Here is a 22,304-nt window from a genome sequence, read left to right on the forward strand (position 1 = left end):
GATCCATCATTATACCCCCGATCACGCAAAAAAAAAAATTGCTTTTTCATATGGAACAAGATGGGAAGAATTAAAAAACTGATTTTCATAAAAAACAAATGCTTACCAATGGGCATGTCATCAGTTGTGTTGTCCATGAATTTTGAACACCAAGCATGAACAAGATCCATACATGTGCACATCTAGTTAGTAGAAAAGCACTGCACATATAAATTACATAATTGTAAAGAAGTACTTAAAACTTACAAGGGGATTCCCATCATCAGCTAGGACCTACAACTTCTAGCACCTTATCATCTTACATTGAATCTACAACCTTGCAACAACGGACAAATTTACCATTATTACACTCAAATTTACCATTATTACACTCACTAATACAAGACATTATTGCTATGAAAGTAGATTACAGAAATACATAGCTATAAAGAAGACTTTTAATCATAGTCATGCGAAGAAAAACAAGACAGGAGAACATAGTCAGTCTAAATGAGATTAATAAGTTTACCAAATTCACAACAATTGTCCAATCCACTAAGCACTGAGGTAAGTGGAACACATAGATGCTGAATACCACACACAAGTGTAACAGCATCAATGATTTGCTCCTTGTGCTCCCCAAACCAGTTTTGGTAAGAATCATCCCCAAGAACAATTCCTAACACTTGATATGACAAGCATCTTATGTGCTGCATGAATTCGTGAACTTGATCCTAACATTTTGGGTTTTCCTGAACTTGGTCGCCTGTCCTGTTGGTGAACCAGGAGCCTGCCATTAAAAACCAAAGTACTTAATACAACCAGAGTTGGCGTTAGAGTCGGTTGAAGGCATCCTTAGGAATGTGTTGTTGATTTACTAAACACGAAATAATGCCTTTTCTTTTTATGTGGTTTAATGCATAATGTTTGTTGTGGTTTAAAGCATATGGAAGATATGAATCAGGGTCTCTGTCATGAACGTGTGCGTGTGTCTCTTTCTCATACCAAGTAGAAAGACACATGTGCACGTGCACAAGTACTGAAAAAACATGTATTTGTTGATGTGCAGCTAGTGCTTGAATTCTTATAGTACCCAACTGATTGAGTCATTGAATCAGCCAACTCACCAAATGGGCACCCTAACCAATTTGATTCACAGCACTGTTCACCTTCTAGTTCATGATCCTGGGCCTGCAGCAACAACATCAACATCAAAAACCAATAACAAATCTAAAAACAAGCCTTCCACGACTTTCTGAAATAAGTGTTAGCTGTGTCATTTTCATGCCTAAAAAACTTGCATTCTCCAACCCATTTTGCAAAACCATGTATTGCAAGCCAAGACAAATATTAGATGAAGCCAGGAACAAAACTCATGCAACTTCAAAGCATATTCAAAGCATAGAACTTTTCAAAAATGTCACAGTTCAAAATCGAACGAAGAAGGCACACTTTTCGGTTTCTGACAGGTTCACAAATCTGGGTTAAAAAGATATTATATTGTAAAGAGACGATATGAAAACTAAGGATTTTTTTACTCTACAGAAGTAGAGGATTTTAAAAAACCAAAATTCAGAATTTTTTGAACAATTTTGGTATTTTTTTTATTTTTTTATTCTGCCCAAATTTCTGTATAAAACAGAATAGAATAGAAGTTCTCAAAAACAATTTTTCCTAATTAAACTATTAAAGGTCAACAGAAAATTCAGAAAACTATAATCAGAACAAGAAATGGTTGCACCTAAGATGAACATACAACACTCAAGCAACTGAGCAAATCATGACTGAGCCACATATGAACTGCCAACATCATCCCTTCAATGTTTCTTTATTTTCACATGAACATATTCAAATATTTGCTCTGTTTTATATATATATATATATATATATAAAAGTGCCCTTTCGGATATGAAAATCGACTACTAGAGCAAATGCTAGTGACTGAGCCTTGCCGGTACCATATATATATATATATATAAGTGCCCTTTCGGATATGAAAATCGACTACTGGAGCAAATGCTAGTGACTGAGCCTTGCCGGTACCGGAATCACAGCCGAGAAATGCTGTGAGGAGAGATCTGTGGGTCAATAGCTTTAAAAAAAAAATTGTGATCTCTGGTGGAGTTTAGTATTTGAAAATTAAGAGACAATTTAATAACCTCTAAAGGGAAGAGGAGCATAAAGAAGAGAGTATTAGTGTGTTCGCCACAATGTTCACTCTACGAACTTGCTAGGGCAAAATTGAATGATGGACTTGGTCAAAAACGAAAAACATTAATTTTAGAAACAATTATAAAACAATTAATTTCAATCATAAATTCATACACAAATTGCTAAAACTTACCACCCACTCGGATGTGAGTAGTGCACTATATAATCATATACACTCGGATATGACTGCATAACTGCATAACGCATATATATTGTGGTGCACAGAAAAATTGCATGACCTAGAATTTATTCGTTTCATAGAATGTGTTACTGGTTTCATTTGTTAAATCGGAGTTGGGTTTTCTTTATTATTGATTTGTCTGTAAGGATGCATTGAAAAACCACAAGTTCAAGATGAAAAACCACAAGTTCAAGAGGATCACCACACCAGTCCTGATTTTTTCACCACACCAGACCTTGTCAACCAAGGTCTCCTTGGCAAAAGGTTGGCAAAAGGTCATGCCCTTCGGAGAAGCCTTCCAGTACTTAATCCGTCCACAATTGATATTTAGAAAACGCATATTGTTGCAGAATTCCAGTTGTTGGCATGAGTGTGTGTGTGTGAGAGAGAGAGAGAATAAGCCTAACACAGAGGGTCTTTTGGCCAGCCCTCATTTCTAACGGAAATGAAAGAGAGAGAGAGAGAGATATGCTTGTACCTCCGCTGCCATCACTGATCGCTGATGGATAATCCACTTACGGCTCTCCGCCTACTGGTGGTGGTCTGCTGCCGCCGTCTACCGGATATGAGACGGTATTGCCGGTGAATGACATATTCAGGGAAGTGCTTCCTTTTTCCTAAAAAAAGATGGTCTTGTCTAACCATAAACTTCATACTACATTTGGATCTCAAATGAGCGCATCTCCAACCCACTGAAATATCAAACAGAACCAATCAATGCCAGGCCCAACGTCGACAATTTAAGAACAACAAGATCCAACAAGATGAATACCAATCATTATACTCCTGATCACGCAAAAAAATATGCATTATTTTTCATATGTAACAAGATGGGAATAATTAAAAAACTGATTTTCATAAAAAATAAATGCTTACCAATAGGCATGTCATCAATTGTATAGTCCAAGAATTTTGAATACCACTAGCAAGCATGAACAAGATCTATACATGTGCGCATCTAGTTGGTAGAAAAGCAACTACACATATAAAGTACTTAAAACTTACAAGGGCATAGATGCTGTCGTCAGTGTAACAGCATCAATGACTTGCTCCTTGTGCTCCCCAATATAGTTTTGGTAAGAATCAAGTATGCCAATGAGCATTTTTCCTGTCAACAACAATCTTAATCAGTGGCATAAAAAATCTCACTAATCAAATTGGTTAGGGTGCCCATTTGGTGAATTGGCTGACTCAATGACTCAATCAGTTGGGCTTAGAGTCAAACAATAAATAATATATAAAATAAGAAAAATCTTAAAAGACTTGAGAAAATAACAAAAAAGTGATAGATGACAAGTCTATATCCACTGAATAGAATCAGTTTGCCAGCAATTTGATCCACACCGTGATTCATAATCTGTTTCTCTTTTGATCAAGATGAAGGCCAAATAATATGTGGCATCTTCTGTTGCAGCATGGTCACTGGCCATGATGACTATACCAATAAAATTCAATAGGGCCAAAGCGACAGATGCTCACAGCAGAAAGAAAATAGGAAAATTGAAAGTTGTGCTTATGGCAATTTTCAAAAGCAGCCTTCAGGAGATGAGGAGTCCCATCTGACTTTGCAGCTAAGAAAAGGCAATCACCTACATGGACAAAAAACTTGCATAACTCCCTCCCTCTATGAGGCACATATCATTTGTAGGAAAGAACAAGAATTTGCTTCTATTAATGCTTTTAACTGTATGAATTGACATGTTAGCTCTAATAAAAACATATGCACGTTTGAACAGTGGGCCCATAAAATACACCAATCAGCCATATCCACCTGCATTGTGATATTTTATAAATGCCATGAATTCAAGCACTAGCTACACATCAACAAATACATGTTTTTCAGTACTTGTGCACGTGCATGTGTCTTTCTACTTGGGTATGAGAGAGAGACACACACACACATGTTCATGACAGAGACGACCCTGAGTCATATCTTCCATATGCTTTAAACCACAACAAACATGAAAAGTAAAGGCATTATTTCGTGTTCAGTACATCAACAACACATTCCTAAGGATGTCTTTAACCAATGCCACAGCCAACTCTGGTTGTATTAAGTACTTTGGTTTTTCTAGAACAGTTGTCGTTGAATGGTGAATGGCATCAAAGGCTCTTGGTTCGCCAACCCTGGGCAGTTCAGGAAAACCCAGAATGTTAGGATCAGGTTCACGAATTCATGCAATGCATAAAATGCTTGCCATATCAAGTGTTAGGAATTATTCTTGGGAAAAAAAGATTACTGGTTCACCTTTTAGTTCATGATCCTGGGCCTTACCTGGATAAGAACATCAAAAACCAAAAGCAAATCATCAAAAACCAAACAAGCTTTCCACTACTGGAGCAAATGCTAGTGACTGAGCCTTGCCGGTACCATATATATATATATATAAAAGTGCCCTTTCGGATATGAAAATCGACTACTGGAGCAAATGCTAGTGACTGAGCCTTGCCGGTACCGGAATCACAGACGAGAAATGCTGTGAGGAGAGATCTGTGGGTCAATAGCTTTAAAAAAAAAAATTGTGATCTCTGGTGGAGTTTAGTATTTGAAAATTAAGAGACAATTTAATAACCTCTAAAGGGAAGAGGAGCATAAAGAAGAGAGTATTAGTGTGTTCGCCACAATGTTCACTCTACGAACTTGCTAGGGCAAAATTGAATGATGGACTTGGTCAAAAACGAAAAACATTAATTTTAGAAACAATTATAAAACAATTAATTTCAATCATAAATTCATACACAAATTGCTAAAACTTACTACCCACTCGAATGTGAGTAGTGCACTATATAATCATATACACTCGGATATGACTGCATAACTGCATAACGCATATATATTGTGGTGCTTGCATGACCTAGAATTTATTCGTTTCATAGAATGTGTTACTGGTTTCATTTGTTAAATCGGAGTTGGGTTTTCTTTATTATTGATTTGTCTGTAAGGATGCATTGAAAAACCACAAGTTCAAGAGGATCACCACACCAGTCCTGATTTTTTCACCACAGCACTACCTTCCACCAGAGACACTAAGGTCGTTGCCACAAACTCTGCCTTGTCAACCAAGGTCTCCTTGGCAAAAGGTCATGCCCTTCGGAGAAGCCTTCCACTACTTAATCCGTCCACAATTGATATTTAGAAAACGCATATTGTTGCAGAATTCCAGTTGTTGGCATGAGTGTGTGTGTGTGAGAGAGAGAGAGAGAATAAGCCTAACACAGAGGGTCTTTTGGCCAGCCCTCATTTCTAACGGAAATGAAAGAGAGAGAGAGAGAGAGAGATATGCTTGTACCTCCGCTGCCTGATCGCTGATGGATAATCCACTTACCGCTCTCCGCCTACTGGTGGTGGTCTGCTGCTGCCGTCTACCAATGGGTGTCCCGTCAATGGGTGTCCCGTCTGGATATGAGACGGTATTGCCGGTGAATGACATATTCGGGGAAGTGCTTCCTTTTTCCTAAAAAAAGATGGTCTTGTCAAACCATAAACTTCATACTACATTTGGATCCCAAATGAGCGCATCTCCAACCCACTGAAATATCAAACAGAACCAATCAATGCCAGGCCCAAACGTCGACAATTTAAGAACAACAAGATCCAACAAGATGAATACCAATCATTATACTCAAAAAAATATGCATTATTTTTCATATGTAAGATGGGAATAATTAAAAAACTGATTTTCATAAAAAATAAATGCTTACCAATAGGCATGTCATCAATTGTATAGTCCAAGAATTTTGAATACCACTAGCAAGCATGAACAAGATCTATACATGTGCCCCATGAACAAGATCTATACATGTGCGCATCTAGTTAGTAGAAAAGCAACTACACATATAAAGTACTTAAAACTTACAAGGGCATAGATGTTGTCGTCAGTGTAACAGCATCAATGACTTGCTCCTTGTGCTCCCCAATATAGTTTTGGTAAGAATCAAGTATGCCAATGAGCATTTTTCCTGTCAACAACAATCTTAATCAGTGGCATAAAAAATCTCACTGTTAATCAAATTGGTTAGGGTGCCCATTTGGTGAATTGGCTGACTCAATGACTCAATCAGTTGGGCTTAGAGTCAAACAATAAATAATATATAAAATAAGAAAAATCTTAAAAGACTTGAGAAAATAACAAAAAAGTGATAGATGACAAGTCTATATCCACTGAATAGAATCAGTTTGCCAGCAATTTGATCCACACCGTGATTCATAATCTGTTTCTCTTTTGATCAAGATGAAGGCCAAATAATATCTGGCATCTTCTGTTGCAGCATGGTCACTGGCCATGATGACTATACCAATAAAATTCAATAGGGCCAAAGCGACAGATGCTCACAGCAGAAAGAAAATAGGAAAATTGAAAGTTGTGCTTATGGCAATTTTCAAAAGCAGCCTTCAGGAGATGAGGAGTCCCATCTGACTTTGCAGCTAAGAAAAGGCAATCACCTGCATGGACAAAAAACTTGCATAACTCCCTCCCTCTATGAGGCACATATCATTTGTAGGAAAGAACAAGAATTTGCTTCTATTAATGCTTTTAACTGTATGAATTGACATGTTAGCTCTAATAAAAACATATGCACGTTTGAACAGTGGGCCCATAAAATACACCAATCAGCCATATCCACCTGCATTGTGATATTTTATAAATGCCACGAATTCAAGCACTAGCTACACATCAACAAATACATGTTTTTCAGTACTTGTGCACGTGCATGTGTCTTTCTACTTGGGTATGAGAGAGAGACACACACACACATGTTCATGACAGAGACGACCCTGAGTCATATCTTCCATATGCTTTAAACCACAACAAACATGAAAAGTAAAGGCATTATTTCGTGTTCAGTACATCAACAACACATTCCTAAGGATGTCTTTAACCAATGCCACAGCCAACTCTGGTTGTATTAAGTACTTTGGTTTTTCTAGAACAGTTGTCGTTGAATGGTGAATGGCATCAAAGGCTCTTGGTTCGCCAACCACAACAGGCCTGGGCAGTTCAGGAAAACCCAGAATGTTAGGATCAGGCTTGCCATATCAAGTGTTAGGAATTATTCTTGGGAAAAAAAAGATTACTGGTTCACCTTTTAGTTCATGATCCTGGGCCTTACCTGGATAAGAACATCAAAAACCAAAAGCAAATCATCAAAAACCAAACAAGCTTTCCACAACATTCTGAAATAAGCATTAGCTGTGTCATTTTCAAGCCTAAAAAACTTACATTCTGACATAATTGTGGACCAACCTCAGCTCACCTTCTCCTCCAATGTAGGAAAAACATCTCGTGGCTCACCTTCTCCTCCAATGTAGGAAAAGCATCTCGTGGGAATGGGAAGAACTGGATTAAAAGCAACAGCCTCAATCGACGGGGAGTAGGTCATTCAGCCAGCCTAGTGACACAGCATAAATAGCATCAATGAAAAAAAATTCAATAATATCATAATTTTTCCCCAGGATACTATCTTGATTTATGGATAAACAAACACATACTAGTCAAAATATCCATGACACTCAACTAATAAGACACAAGAAGAAACAAGAAGAAACTGAATACTAACCTGGTCCAAAACTATGAAGGACCCAGCTGTCGAAGCGCAAAGGCATGTGAGGGTGGTTGGTGACGATGAAGAATAACTCCACCTCATTTTGCAAAACCATGTATTGCAAGCCAAGACAAATATTAGATGAAGCCAGGAACAAAACTCATACAACTTTAAAGGATAAAATTTTTCAAAAATGCCACAGTTCAAAATCGACCAATAAGAGATCCTCCCTAAGTCTAGGTTATGTCATTGAAAAACAGGTTGAAGACATTTCAACGGGTTGAAGACACTCGGTTAAGATGGAATTATGGGTCAGGTTCCCAAATGATCTCTTTGAAGACAAAAGAAAAGATGGACAAATTGTCACATTCAGTATGAGTGGACTAGGTTTGAAGAGTTTCATCTATTCTATGAACGGACTAGTGGTTTGTTAATGAAATGGCAAACACCTTTCAAGACCAAAGGGGATCGTTTAGTTCCTCTTATGCCTAGAAAACCTCGAAACATAACAAGAGATGTCAAATTTTACTTTGAAATAGTTCAAAATTGTCACTTTAACTCATAAACTTAAGTGCTCGTGTTGTGCAAATAATATGTCATTCACTTACCCATAGTACCATACAAGGATTAGGATTCATTTCGCATCAATGTTGTTGAACCTTTAGAAGGGATATCTTTCAATTTCCAAAATGTGAACATAAAGGAATCATCCTCGACATCTTAGGTAATCAAAAAAAATGAGCAGATATTGACCCCAAATTCACACATCCACAAAAGATCGTTACATTCAATTCCTGCGAGTTCAGCCTTCATGTCTTTCATCTCTTGGCAGACACCTTTTTTTTTTCTTTTTTTTTTCTTTTTTTTTTGCATTCAGCTTTTTGCCTTTTGATTTTTTTTTCCTTTGATTTTTTTTTTTTCAGGCCGACCTTCACCTTTGAGGGAATACCTCACCACCTCAAAGGCTACTACGAAGCTCCACTGCTTTGGTGGTTATGTGTAGCTTTGTCACGTGTCCAACCCGCTTCACCTTACGGGTTTTCAACGAGCCAAAGGTTCATAAGTCATTATCTTCACGAAATAGACATAAATCAGCTTTATGCCTACCCGGTACTCTTGATTACTGACTCAGAGGAACAACTACACGAGCCCCGAGCCCATCTCTCAACACTCATTTTGCTACCTGCCAAGATCTTACAGAGCATTGTGGCTTCTCCCTCAGTATATTTTCATGCTAAATCCTTGCAAATGTTTGAACACCAGAGTCAATAGCATTTCCTAGTCTTGACTTTCTCAGCTTCATAGGAGTTTTCCTTATTGTTCAAATCCAGGATTTTTTCAGCTTTCCTCTTCCATTGATTGACAACAAAAACTTGAAAGTTTCTCCTACTCGAGAAGATACTAAGAGTAAAGCAAAGACATATCATTATGAGCGAAGACATTTTTAAAATGTTTTTAAGCAAAATTAAAAAAAAATTATTTTACAAATGTTCTTGACATCAAATGGTATATCACCAGGAGGCATAAGCTCTACTCCCTAAAGAGATGGGTGAATGCAAAACAAGATGGGTAGACTGAGTAGAAGAACGAACTTCACCAACTTTCCCACAAAAGTATGATATTCTACATAAAAGGTTGGTTTAAGGGTGACAAGTTCTCATAAATGTTAGGTCATCAACTGATTTTACAAGAGGTTTAGGTTAAGTTCTTCTCTTTCCTTGAACGAAGCCCAGGATAAACCAGTCCTATGCAGTGGCTTTCGTAAAATCATTAGGGAAATGATGATGACAATCATGGGATTGGACACTGTTAGACTCTGAATGTAAGGCTGTCTGCAGAAAGCGAAAGTAAAAAAGTGTTTGGATATAAAACAGAGGCAGACTTTTCGATTTCTGAAAGGTTCACAAATCTGGGTTAAAAAGACATTATATTGTAAAGAACCGATATGAAAACTAGGGATATTTTTACTCTACAGAAGTAGAGGATTTTAGAAAACCAAAATTCAGAATTTTTTGAACAATTTTGGTATTTTTTTATTCTTCCCAATTTCTGTACAAAGTATAACAGAATAAAAGTTCTCAAAAACAATTTTTCCTAATTAAACTATTAAAGGTCAGTAAAAAACCCAGAAACTTCAGAAAACTATAATCACTAGCAAGAAGATCAAAACACAAAATGCTTGCAGCCAAGATGAACATACAACACTCAAGCACACAGGGCAAGAATAATACAAATAAAAAGAAAACCAAATTTAAAGTACATTAGCAAAGAAATCACACTATGTTATTCTATAGAATTTATAGAAAACAGATTTCCTCTTCAAAGAACAAAGTAACTCACTTCTTGTAATGGACCATGAACCTTCATCGCATTCCCAAAGGTTACTATGACAATTAATTGGGGCTGCATTAAGGGGAAACATTTTTAGACAAGTGCAGTCCACCAATTAAGAAGGAAAGGAAGAAGACAAGGAAAAAAATGCATACCAGATGACGACTGCTAAAGCCTGTCTACAATAATGTGCTGCCTCATTGAGCCTTCCCTTTCTCACGACAAAAATGACCCGCCATCAGTAAAATTAGGTCACAAGTCATAACTGCAAATACAAGAAAAGCAGAATTACAGGAAAGATCTAAGCAATATTTGGAACTAGGCAAGGATAGGAGAAGAAACCATACAATTTGAAGCAAAAGCCAATAATATCATTAATGCTAGGAAGTACAATGGATAGGCCCAAATATAACTAAACAGATAAAAGTATTTAGCAACCAACAAAGAAAAACAATGTATGAAAGTCTGATATTCATATAACATCCATGTTGTAAGCAGACCCTTTTCCAAAGCACTCTAGTTCATAGCTGGAAGGTGTTGTTGTGACCAATAGGTCACAGGCTGACAGCAACAATTTTGGCTGCATTCCTATCTTAGCCAATAGTGAGATGATCACATCTGCTATAATGCATTGATTTTAACAATATGCAGCCTTTTTAACTTTGACATTTTGATCATACAACCCAGTAGTATTTTACTGTATTTATGTTAACATTTAAATATCAAAACGGCTTTCTAATTAAAATTTCAAAATTTTTAAAAAGGCATCCAACAGATTGTAACACCACAAAACAAATGCATTAGAATGAGATCAGGAGCAAAGGCTGAAAAGCCGTCCATACTGATTGAAACTGAACGCAAATCAGTGACGGAGCCACATATGAACTGCCCACATCAGCCCTTCAATTTTTGTTTCTTTTCACATTAACATATTCAAATATTATATATATAGATATATATAAGTGCCCTTTCGGATGTAAAAATCTGCTACTGGAGCAAATGCTAGTGACTGAGCGCTGCCAGTACCTAACAACGGAGTCACAGGCAAGAAATGCTGTGAGAAGAGATCTGTGGGCCAATAGCTTTTTATTTTAAAAAAAGAAAAATGTGATCACTGTGGGGTTTCAGTATTTAAAGATTAAGAGACAATTTAATAATCACTAAAGGAAATAGGAGCAGAAAGAAGACAATAAGGAATCATCTTTTTATCATCAGTTTAACCATATTTCCTGCTTCAATGAGGCCTCTAATAAAATAAAGGAGCTTAAGGGGACAAAAAGAGAGATCCCTATGTGGGAGAGACCGCCGGTGGACGCCGTCCCTCGTTGATCTGTAAGGTGGACAGATATCTACTGCTCTCCCATAAGGTTCCAAACAAAGAAGACATGATATAGGGCATTAACCGGCTCTGCTACCAACTGTTGAAATAATCTAGATTCACATGCACAACTTCACAGGTAGATATAAACCGGTAAGATGCTTACCGGTTCTTGTCATGATAAACAACGAGAGAAGAATGAAGAATGAAATGGACAATCTCTTCGGCTAACGGCTACTGTCAATGAACACGAACACAGGTGCTAAACATTGAAGGTGAGCAGGGACTGATCCTCAAAAATTTTTCAACTATTGAAACCGCTCTGTCTCTTGAATGGGTGCGAAATAAAGAGGTGCATGGTAAAGAAGTTTTGGAATGAAGCCTGAAGGGTCACAACCAGTGAAGCCTTCACACGTTCTCCAACAAAATCAACAATTCTCTAAATTCAATTACCTATTAGTATATGAAACTTGTCCAACTTGGTAAATCCTATGTGGAGCTCAAAGTGAAGGGAGCCAAGAGCCCTATGATATGATATGACATGTTTTAATACGGAGGAGATGGAAGTGGCCAGACTTAAAAGAGGAGAGGGTTTGGAAAGAGGAGGGCAGCCGGATGCATAGCTGGGTCTGCCTCTGCAAATCGGCGATTTGTCTGAACCTCAAGGAGAACCCTTACCGTCATGTGTGAGCAAGCTAATGAGGATAGTGATCACATGTTCCTCAAATACAGAAAAGGCAACAAAGATCCAATAAATTTTGGCCACCGTAAGATGTTCAATGACACAATCAGTTGGGCTTAGAAACAAATATCATCTACTTTTTCAAAGATAAAGCATATCTAAAACGACCCTCCTCATGTTAAAAGGGCGAATAAGACGACTAGGGCTGCGATTTGGGGAAAGGCAGACAGGAAACACAGGCAGACGTGAGAATAAAACGCGATAGAAACAGGCAAGCCGGTGCCTTACCTCGACAGGGATGAGGAAGAGGAGCTGATGCAGACGTGAGCAGCTGGATGCGGGAGAGCTTCTGCAAGAGGAAGACGAGCCTTCTCCACGGGCAACGGGGCAAGGGAAAAAAAAATATATTATGTCCTAACGGGCAGGCAGAAATTTTGTCCGCGCTGAAGAGTGAAATAAGGAAAGAGGCGGGTAGGATTCGATAAACTTTCCCTCTCAACAAACTTTCAGAATCGACCCAAACATTACGTAGTATTGGAAAAACACGCTTTAGTTTCACAAAGTTCATAAACTGCCCTTTCTAAAAGTTACGGGCGTGACAGAGGGGCTCACCGTCAAACTGTCTTGTACATAGAGTATGTTTTATCTTTGTGTCTGAATGTTGAGCTTCAGATTTATCTATTGTTAAATATTATACGTTGCAATATAATTCACTGCTCAACTTTTTTATTCCTAAGCTTGAAGAGGCTCTTAGAATCCTCCCATTTGTTTTAAAAGCTTTCTTCTTGGCACTGCTGTTAGGAGGATTATCATCATCTTCTACTTTTCGTCCTTCGCTTTTTTTTTCGGTCTCATGAACATAATTCATAACAATGCTTGAGAATTTGGGGGCGTCCTTCTACTCACTTCTTAAAAAAAAAACTAGCAACAACCAACCCACATACTCAATATTTGTTGTTTGGCTACAAGTTGTGCCATGAGTGCTATTTCTATTTGGTTGTTCTTTTCAAACAGCGAGAAATTTTGATCTATGGACTCCAAAATAGTGATTTCTCTTAATCATAGTCACAAATAAGGTCTTGAAATTTTAAACGGCAAGCTTTTTTTTGGATATAATTCTATGAGCTTGAAAAAAATATGGTAAATTTTTTAAAATGTTTAAAAACTAAAAATATGAGAAAAATAAAACAAGTGAGAAACTAATATCACAAACATAGAAAGATAAATAGATTTGCAACAAATAAAAAATAAAAAAAATATTTGGCATTAAAAAATAAAAAAAAAAGTGAAAAAAATGAGAAAATTTGTGTTAAAAATTTTTAATGTTTTTTTCAATAAAACTCCTTTTTTAGAAGTTTTAAAGGGCCATTTGATTTATCGTTTTTTTTTTGTAAAAAATGTGTTTTCTATGACTATGCTCTTAACAAAGTTTGGTGCAATTAGCTAATCATGTGGCGGCTTAACCCTATATTTTTGTTGATTGTTTATTTACTAAAGAACAAGCTTACGGTCCAATGGCATTTCATATCTAAGAACAGAGTTGGATCGTTTTTAGCTTCTTCTTTTTTTTCTTTTTTTAGTTTGATTATGTTACTAAATGCTTAATGCTCTTTCCAGCTTTGGTTTCTACCTTCTTCCTCTGCCTCTTACTTGATTGCAGAGTTTCGAATCCAACAACTAGTGGTGGAGCGAGGAACATCTGGCTGAGGGAGTTAACCTCGATTTGGTTCCGTGATGCATAAGGGATATTTATTAAGTTGTGTGGGCAATCGCCCACACAAGTCCACATGTGGTTCTGCCCTTGCCAAGAGCCTATTCACTGAATCAGTCCCTGAACCTTCCTAGAACTTGCTAGTTTATGCATTTCAACATTTATGGAGGAGAGGGATAGAGAGATAATATCTCAATGGCATATACGATTTTTTCTATGGAATAAGCTGCTTATATTCGTGGTTGAATTCAAAATAAACGCACGGGAAATTAAGTACAAAAACAATGGGTTGAATTCAAAATAAAAGCAAAGAAATTTATGCTCCCATGGGAAGGTTGAGTTCAAAACTACATATAAAAGCCAAAAGACAAGTGAATTTGTGTGAATGACAAATAAAATTTTCAATGTTATAGTGTTGAATAACAACATTTTCCAAATATCATATCTTGTAGTGAAGTTTAAAAAAAGTGTAACATTAACTATTGTCATATTCTACTAATCACTTGGTACTTTGGAAGCTTATATGTTCTAATTTGTTTTTTATTCACTAAACTATAAAATTTTATGATTCTGCGATTTTAAATAAAAAAAATCAAATCAAATCAAATATATATATATATATATATATATATTTATCTATAAAAATAAAAGTCTCACAACACCACCCAAGTCTTGCAAGGAGTCAATGGCATCTTCAACTGGGCGTGGTTTGAACACTTGAAATTTGCACCCAAAACCATCAGAGGTCCAAGGGTCCAAACCAGCGTGGGTCCCACAACCCATAATTGCCGGGTTCACATGTCCAAGTTCCCACAAGCCGGGCACCGTCTCTAACACATTCTGGGTCCCGGAATCCACGGCATCCGTTCATCATAACGATGAACGGCCAAAATGGCTTGCATACTGGATCACTCCGAAATCCGTCAACCCGACCCGGATCTCCGCACCTTTTACCGTTTCAACCCTCCATTAATTTCGGTTGATTTCCTACTCTTTCCTCGAAGCTTCCATGTCGGACGCAGGATCCACAATCTCCATCTCTCTGAAATCTCTGTCTCTATATATGGTTGGTGCAGATCTTCACTTACTGCAACAATCGACAATGGCTTCCTTCCTTCTTCTCCTCTGCGCCATTGGTGCTTTGATTCCCTTCTCAATTGCAGGGGACATCGCGATCTATTGGGGCCAAAATGGCAACGAGGGTTCCCTGGCAAGCACATGTGCCACGGGGAGGTACGCCTACGTGAACCTCGCCTTCCTTTACATCTTCGGCAGCGGGAGAACCCCACAAATCAACCTCGCCGGCCACTGCGTCCCTGCCTCCGGCGGCTGCACCGGCCTGAGCAGCGACATAAGGTCTTGCCAGCAGCGGGGCGTCAAGGTATTGCTCTCCCTGGGTGGCGGCGCTGGCTCCTACAGCCTCTCCTCCACCGAAGACGCAAGGCAAGTCGCGGAGTATCTATGGAACAACTTCCTGGGCGGGACCTCCGCCGGCCGGCCGCTGGGCGACGCCCCTCTCGACGGCATCGACTTCGACATCGAGCTGGGCTCGCCGAATTACTTCGACGATCTAGCGAGGTTTCTGTCCGGGTACAGCTCGAGGGGGAGGAAGGTGTATTTGACGGCGGCTCCTCAGTGCCCGTTCCCCGACGCGATGCTCGGACCGGCGCTGAACACGGGCTTGTTCGACTACGTCTGGGTGCAGTTCTACAACAACCCTCCCTGCCAGTACTCTTCTGGGGGTGCGACCAACTTGGCTAATGCGTGGAACCGATGGACTTCTAGCATTAAGGCGACCAGGATCTTCCTTGGACTTCCGGCAGCGCCGGCGGCCGCCGGCAGTGGCTTCATACCCACAAAGGACCTCATCTCAACCGTGCTTCCCGTAGTGAAGAGTGCTTCCAACTACGGAGGGATCATGCTGTGGTCCAAGTACTATGATGATACGACAGGGTATAGCGCAGCTGTAAAACCTTGTGTAGAGAAGCAGCTGCCTGGATTTGGGAAACAAAATAACCATCTCTACGTATGAATATTTTTCATCAATAAATACCATTTTATCGTGTTGATGGTTTGCACAACGCATATATTTAATTGTAAAATCCTCCTCAAACTCTTATTTTAACAGTTTTCGTGAAAGGCGAGGCCCTTAAAATAAAAATTAGGAAAGATTATTTACATTTTTAAAAAATTCTAAGAAAACAATAAGGCTCAGAAAAGAAAATTTCTAATTTTTATTTTCATATTTAAATATAATTCTGAATTTTAAATACATAGCGGAATTCGAGCTGCATAATGATATGTGTTTAATAACCGACTTTCAAAATGTATGAATATCGAATGTAGGAGATTTATTTAAAATTGAACCTGAAACCGTATCTAATTTGAGTATTTTTCTTGAAACCGAATTGAATCAGATGTCATTTTCTAAATTTGAAACTGATCCAATTTCTTAATTCGATACTTTTAATGTACAACTTCAATTCTCTTGCCCCAAGATTTATGTGCTTTTGCTCGTAAAAATGCATCCATCTAGTTTTTTATAGTTAGGAAGGAGCATGAAAAAAGGGTCCAATTCCCCTGATGGATTGAATTAATTTCTAATCGATCTAAAGTTACAAGTTTTGAAATTTGTGCACACTGAATCGACATGTTTGATGGAACTAGAGGTTCTTTTATGTTTGTTAATATATAAAAGTATTAAACTCTTTCTTTTCTACCCAATTCATTATCAACTCGAGGCTAGGCTAGAGCCAACATTTTTTTACATTATCAACTCGAGGCGAGGCTAGAGCCAACATTTTTTTACATGAACATTTCAACCTATGAATCTGGGTAGGACCAAATTAAATTTAAATCTAAATCATGACGCAATTATTTTTATTTTATTTTTTCAATGTATTTTTTTTTTCAATTGGTTGGGGTGGGGCCATGGCCCAGATGGCCCAATGGCCCTCCCCTTCCTTTCGCCCCTGGGTCTAGCTTGGCTTGAACTCAAACTCGAAGTCAAATTAACCTGCTCAATCGTAAGTTGCTGAGCTCCGACTGACCTCAGCTTTCGCCCGGTTTAGAAGATTGATCTTTTTTTCATATAATATTTATTTAAAACTAAATCTGTACGAGGCAGAACCCAATTAGTTATTTCTATATATCTGAATAAGAATCCAAATCCGATTTGAATTCTTAATTGAATATTGAAACTTTTTCATATCTAAATCCAAAATTTTCAAAACAATTAGATCAGATATCCAATCCAAATGAAATGTGTTGACATCCCTAGTAACTCAACTCATTGTGCATCCTTATCCCTAGTTTGGCCTGTTGAACCTGTTGAAGTGCTACCATCATAAGGATAACAACCACCAACCTTGTCACTTGCTACCCACTGCCCCCAAAGCTCTGCGCGTCTACCATCCTGCTAAATTTCATTCGGCGTCAATTTTTTTTCTATGTTTTCTTTCTTGGCAAGGAAAGACGAAGACCGAAGACCTGAATAAATTGTGAAATAATGACATAGAAGCTATGGGGGCGGACCCACATGTGTGATGTAGGCTTATGTAGTTGATTTAGTTAGGTGATGCTCATTCATTTAATTTAACAATGCATTTGAGGGGTTCAAAACTTTCATTTGCTTAGTGTTTTTTTCAATCATTTTATTACAAAAGGATTAAGATTTTTCCAATTAAAAAATGCCCCTGATTCAAAAAGTTCTCTCTCTAACACTAGTAAATAGTACAAAATTAAAGATATGGGATTAAGTGTATGTTGTTGCATGTTTTGGGTCTCTTTCAAGCTGGGTGAAGAGATTTTCATTTTAAGGTTTAGCTTGTTAAAAAAAAAAAAATTAAGTATATTTTATAACTTTCTTGTAAAGAATTAGGGGGGATTTGGATGACATTCAAAACCAATTTTTAGATGAAAATAATAGGTTTGCTTCCAAAACTTTATTTTTTAAGGATACAACAAAAAAAATGCATCTTATCGAACTTTTTTTTTTACAATACCTGTTTTTCAAAAGCTCAAGTTATTCATAAAAAAAGTGTGTTTTAATCCTATTACCCAAACACACAAATTGATTTTTTTAAAAATAATAAAAAAACCCATTTAAAAAAATAATTTTCATAAAACAATTCATTTGGGCGTATCATCCACAAGACTACCTTATAATCGGCCATGATAACGATCGAATAACCTGTCCATGGTTTTCTTTATTTGCAATAAATAGTTAGGAAATGAAAATTTTCCTAATGAGAAAGACTCATCCAAGTCTGGGTAGGTCATCCGAGTCAATTGACTCAATTTCTAGTAGAAACCAACAGACTGGAAGTCGTCCCCAGAAGAACACGGAGTTGAAAGTTTCCAAGCAACCACGGGATTCCCTCGTCCTTAAAAATGCAGGTTCAGAGCTTCAACACTTATCAGGTCCCGATCGAATCCTTGCATCTTGTCCCATGGCAGCGGTTCATCGACACAATGAACGGCCAGTAGGCCACATGGTTGTGGCGATACCAGATCAGTCCAAAATCCATATCGGCGACCATCCGTCGGTCTCTTTCAACATCAACTTCAGTTACTTTTCTTCTCCTTTTCCTGTACGTTTTCGTGTAGACCGAGTCACGAAATTTCCTTCCCCTTCAGCCTCTAGATAGAATCTCTATATCTACATGGAGGTAGGATCATGGCTTTCACCAGCTGCAATGGCTTCCCTCCTTCTCCTTTGCGTCTTTGGGGCTCTCATTCCCTTCTCCATCGCAGGGGACATCGCCATCTACTGGGGCCAAAATGGCAACGAGGCTACTCTGGCAGACACATGTGCGACAGGGAGGTACGCCTATGTGAACCTCGCCTTCCTCACCACCTTCGGCAGTGGGAACGCCCCACAACTCAACCTAGCAAATCACTGCGTCGCCGCCTCCGGCGGTTGCACTTCCCTCAGCGGTGAGATAAAGTCTTGCCAGCAGCAAGGCGTCAAGGTCATGCTCTCCCTCGGAGGCAGCGAAAGTCACACCACCCTCTCCTCCCCCGATGATGCAAGGCAAGTCGCCGACTATCTGTGGAACAACTTCCTCGGCGGCTCCTCCAGCAGCCGGCCGCTCGGCGACGCCGTGCTCGACGGCATCGACTTCGATATCGAGGGTGGCTCGCCGAGTTACTACGATGTTCTAGCGCAGGCCCTGTCTGGGTACAGTTCGAGCGAGAGGAAGGTGTATCTGACCGCGGCTCCTCAGTGCCCCTTCCCTGACGCCATGCTCGGACCGGCGCTGAAGACGGGCTTGTTCGACTACGTCTGGGTCCAGTTCTACAACAACGATTGCCAATACTCTGCTGGGGACGTGAGCAGACTTGCTAGTGCCTGGCAGCAATGGGTTTCAATTACGGCGACTCGGATCTTCCTTGGACTTCCTGCAGCGCCGGACGCCGCCGGCAGTGGCTACATACCTCCCAACGACCTCATCTCAACAGTGCTCCCCGTAGTGCAGAATGATCCCAAATATGGAGGCATCATGTTGTGGTCCAAGTTCTATGATGAACAAACAGGGTATAGCGCAGCTGTAAAACCTTCTGTGTAGGAAGGATCTAAGCAAATCGTAAGCTTCTCTATGTATCAACTTATTCATGTAATAAGATCTGCTAGAGCCACACTTTTATGACTTTCTGCAGCGAGTAGAGGTACTGCAGCCAGGCAGAAAATTCATGCAGCGAGTTAATAGGCGACTTTAATTTTGAGTAGTTGACCCACAAATCGATCACACTCTAAACTCGTTATGTGTGTGTGTGTTTATATATTTATATATATATATATATATATATAGATAGATAGATAGATACATGCCAGATTCTATTTGTCGACCACACTCTAAACTCGTTATGTGTGTGTATATATATATAGATAGATAGATAGATACATGACAGATTCTATTTGTCCCAAAAGATGGGAGTCATGTGACAACATTTCAATTTATATCCCAGTAATAAGAGCTGAAGATGTTGTTACATCAACTTTATAGTCAAGTGTTAAGAAAGCTGTTTTACTTGTAAAATCTGAAAACCTTCGTCTTTAAGACAGTAATAGCAAGAAACGTTAGTCATATCTGCTATATGTAGTGGTACTCAATCTAGGCTGCGAACAAGCATGCCTTCAAAGGTGATCCCTGGGCCAAAGGCAAGAAGAAGACCCCATTCTTCTGCTCCCTCCCTCTTCAACTCCTCCTTCATGTAATCTATCACGTAGAATATGGTGTTGCTGCTAACATTCCCATAGTCCATGAGTGCTCTTCTGCTACAGTTAAGCTTCTCTGCACTTAGCCCAAGATGGCTCTCTAGCCTGTTCAGTATGGCGGGGCCACCAGGGTGGATGGCCCAAAACATCTCATTGAAGTCACGCACACGAGCCCTCTTCATGAGTCCTCTGCAGAACCCCTCAATATGGTCCTCAATCTTCTGAGGCAGGTCCCTCCCTAGCTTGAAATTTATGCCTTCCTCTGTCAGCCTCCCGTCTATTATGGTCTCCGTTCCCGGCAAGAACTGTTGCACTGCATATTCCAACTCCATGAATGGCCTTTCCTTGCCATTTAGAGGGTCACATCCCACAATGACTGCTGCAGCTCCATCGCCAAACAGTGCAGCACCAACCAGGTCATAGGGGCGCGCCATGTTCGGTGGTCGGTAGCCGAGGATCGTCGTCTCAGATGTTGTCAGAAGAACTCTGCTTCCAGGGTTGTTCTCAGCAATGTCCTTTGCCACTCTTAGTCCAGTGACACCTCCGTAGCATCCTAGAAAGTATAGCATGACGCGGCCGACACTGTTCCTCAGGCCAAGTTGGCTAGCAAGGTAGAGGTCGCCACCGGGAAGGCGGATCTCGCTTGATGTTACATAGACCAAGTGGGTGATCTCTGTCAGTGGCCTGCCCCATTCCTTGATGCAGGCTAGGCTTGCCTCCATGGCCATGTCTAGGACTGCAGAATTGGCAATGTCAAGCCTTTGCTTGATGGTTGGTGAGCCTTCTGTGGCTAGCTCAGGGTACTTGTCCAGGATCTCCTTGGACATTACTGTGTACCTTGTCTTCACTGTGGTGGTCTTGCCTGTAGATGGAAAGCCTTTGTTATTCAAACAAAGAAGTCACACAAGAATATGTGGCAGAAAAATGTAGTAGGCCGAATAGCAATAAGATTGTTGAACCAAGTACTGGACTAGGCTTAGTGTATGCAAATTATAGCAATTATATTTATGCTTGAAAGTGTAGGTATCCACCTGTGTTTACCTCTGTAATCTTGAGCTAGCAAGATTTGAAATGGTGAAAAGGCATTAAGCAGTGAATTTAGCATTACGAATTCAAGAAATGAATCGAACATGTTATATATACGACAGCATATGCAAATGATTGTGAGTTGCAGAAAGGAAATAATACGCTGTAAATTTATGAGTATGCCATAGTGTGTTTTAAATACAGTGCCAAATGTCATAATCATTTATTTGTTTGTTAAAAAGATAAAGCAAAACCAACATTTCTAACTGCAGTTTAAACTTACAGAGCCTCTCCAGCTTCTCCTTGATCACTGGGTCTTCACATTTGGTGTCCCTGGTGTAGCCTTCTACCACACACTCCTGGGGGATCAGTTGGCTTGGGAAGGCCTTGCCCAGTGCCATGATCTTGGCTCTCCCTGAACCTTGAGAATTCGTGCGTGGGTCGGCCAAAGGGATCTCATTGAGGTCTGTCCTCATCATCTTAGTTGAAGCACAGAGAGTAACTCAGGTCTTCTGTATAATGTCGAGGAACACTAACTGGTGTTGAAAGGAACTTGGTTCTCTGCTTTGGGAGGAAAGGTACATACCACGCTCATGGAGGCCCTGCTTTAATAAGGCGATGTCTTGTTATTATTTGGAAGGAATTTGGTTTAAAGAATTGTATGCATGAGTAGAGGACACTTACTTTTGGTGGGTGGTTGTTATTTTTGGTGCATGGTTGGTACCGCGCTTGTGATTTTCGTGATTCATCGAAGTTACATGAAGGGACAAATGAATCAAAAGCACATAAAAAAAAAAAAAAGTCATCATACACAAGTTCAAGTTCAAATGTAACTTAGAGAATAAAGAAATGGCGAGAACAGCCGAAGTTTCTAATGGGAATGAATTTAATAACAAGCTCTACATTGCTGAACATTGATGAAGTCCACCTGGAATTGGATATGGGATATGTAGTTCAAGATTCGGACCCGGATCCGATACGATCGGTGGCCTGATCCAAACCTAGTTCTCAGGCCAGACCCGACCCGTTCGAGTATACGTGACTTGTAACGTATCGAAAGTCCTAAACCTCAAGCGCGTATACGTGTGGATGTCTCCCGCC

At 39.3% G+C, this 22,304-nt stretch overlaps 3 protein-coding genes and 2 long non-coding RNA genes across 20 annotated transcripts; 2 read left to right on the forward strand and 3 right to left on the reverse strand.

Moving 5' to 3' along the window:
- Nucleotides 1–71: 71 nt before the first annotated feature.
- LOC116266479 (uncharacterized) lies at nt 72–8,025 on the reverse strand. Of its 16 annotated transcripts, none has more exons than XR_007575098.1 (12): nt 7,931–8,025; nt 7,594–7,762; nt 7,457–7,483; nt 6,571–7,362; nt 6,229–6,331; nt 6,074–6,165; nt 5,662–5,901; nt 4,620–4,646; nt 3,377–3,960; nt 2,850–3,063; nt 1,107–1,170; nt 350–769 (listed from the first exon to the last, which is right to left on the reverse strand). It is a non-coding gene; the product is annotated as an uncharacterized LOC116266479 (long non-coding RNA). The 16 variants fall into 16 exon arrangements; XR_007575095.1 differs by having other exon boundaries at nt 351–769; nt 6,706–7,362; XR_007575099.1 differs by adding an exon at nt 4,433–4,498 and having other exon boundaries at nt 351–769; nt 3,377–3,479; nt 6,074–6,331; nt 6,706–7,362.
- A 9-nt stretch (nt 8,026–8,034) lies between these two features.
- LOC116266480 (uncharacterized) lies at nt 8,035–12,677 on the reverse strand. The gene is made up of 3 exons (XR_004175383.2): nt 12,535–12,677; nt 10,402–10,511; nt 8,035–10,318 (listed from the first exon to the last, which is right to left on the reverse strand). It is a non-coding gene; the product is annotated as an uncharacterized LOC116266480 (long non-coding RNA).
- Nucleotides 12,678–14,977: 2,300 nt separating this feature from the next.
- On the forward strand, nt 14,978–16,024 carry LOC116265377 (acidic endochitinase-like). Its single transcript, XM_031645951.2, has one exon. The coding sequence runs from the start codon at nt 15,021–15,023 to the stop codon at nt 15,987–15,989; it is 969 nt and encodes a 322-aa protein (XP_031501811.1). The 5' UTR covers nt 14,978–15,020; the 3' UTR covers nt 15,990–16,024.
- Nucleotides 16,025–18,606: 2,582 nt separating this feature from the next.
- On the forward strand, nt 18,607–19,608 carry LOC116265366 (hevamine-A-like). The gene has a single exon (XM_031645930.1). It carries the CDS (start codon nt 18,622–18,624, stop codon nt 19,525–19,527), a length of 906 nt encoding a protein of 301 aa, XP_031501790.1. The 5' UTR covers nt 18,607–18,621; the 3' UTR covers nt 19,528–19,608.
- Nucleotides 19,609–20,048: 440 nt separating this feature from the next.
- LOC116266163 (type III polyketide synthase A-like) lies at nt 20,049–21,761 on the reverse strand. Its single transcript, XM_031647270.1, has 2 exons — nt 21,487–21,761; nt 20,049–21,039 (listed from the first exon to the last, which is right to left on the reverse strand). Exons 1-2 carry the CDS (start codon nt 21,680–21,682, stop codon nt 20,069–20,071), a joined length of 1,167 nt encoding a protein of 388 aa, XP_031503130.1. The 5' UTR covers nt 21,683–21,761; the 3' UTR covers nt 20,049–20,068.
- Between the last annotated feature and the right edge of the window lie 543 nt (nt 21,762–22,304).

Source organism: Nymphaea colorata, chromosome 12 (assembly GCF_008831285.2).
Source record: "Nymphaea colorata isolate Beijing-Zhang1983 chromosome 12, ASM883128v2, whole genome shotgun sequence".
NCBI classification, from domain to species: domain Eukaryota; kingdom Viridiplantae; phylum Streptophyta; class Magnoliopsida; order Nymphaeales; family Nymphaeaceae; genus Nymphaea; species Nymphaea colorata.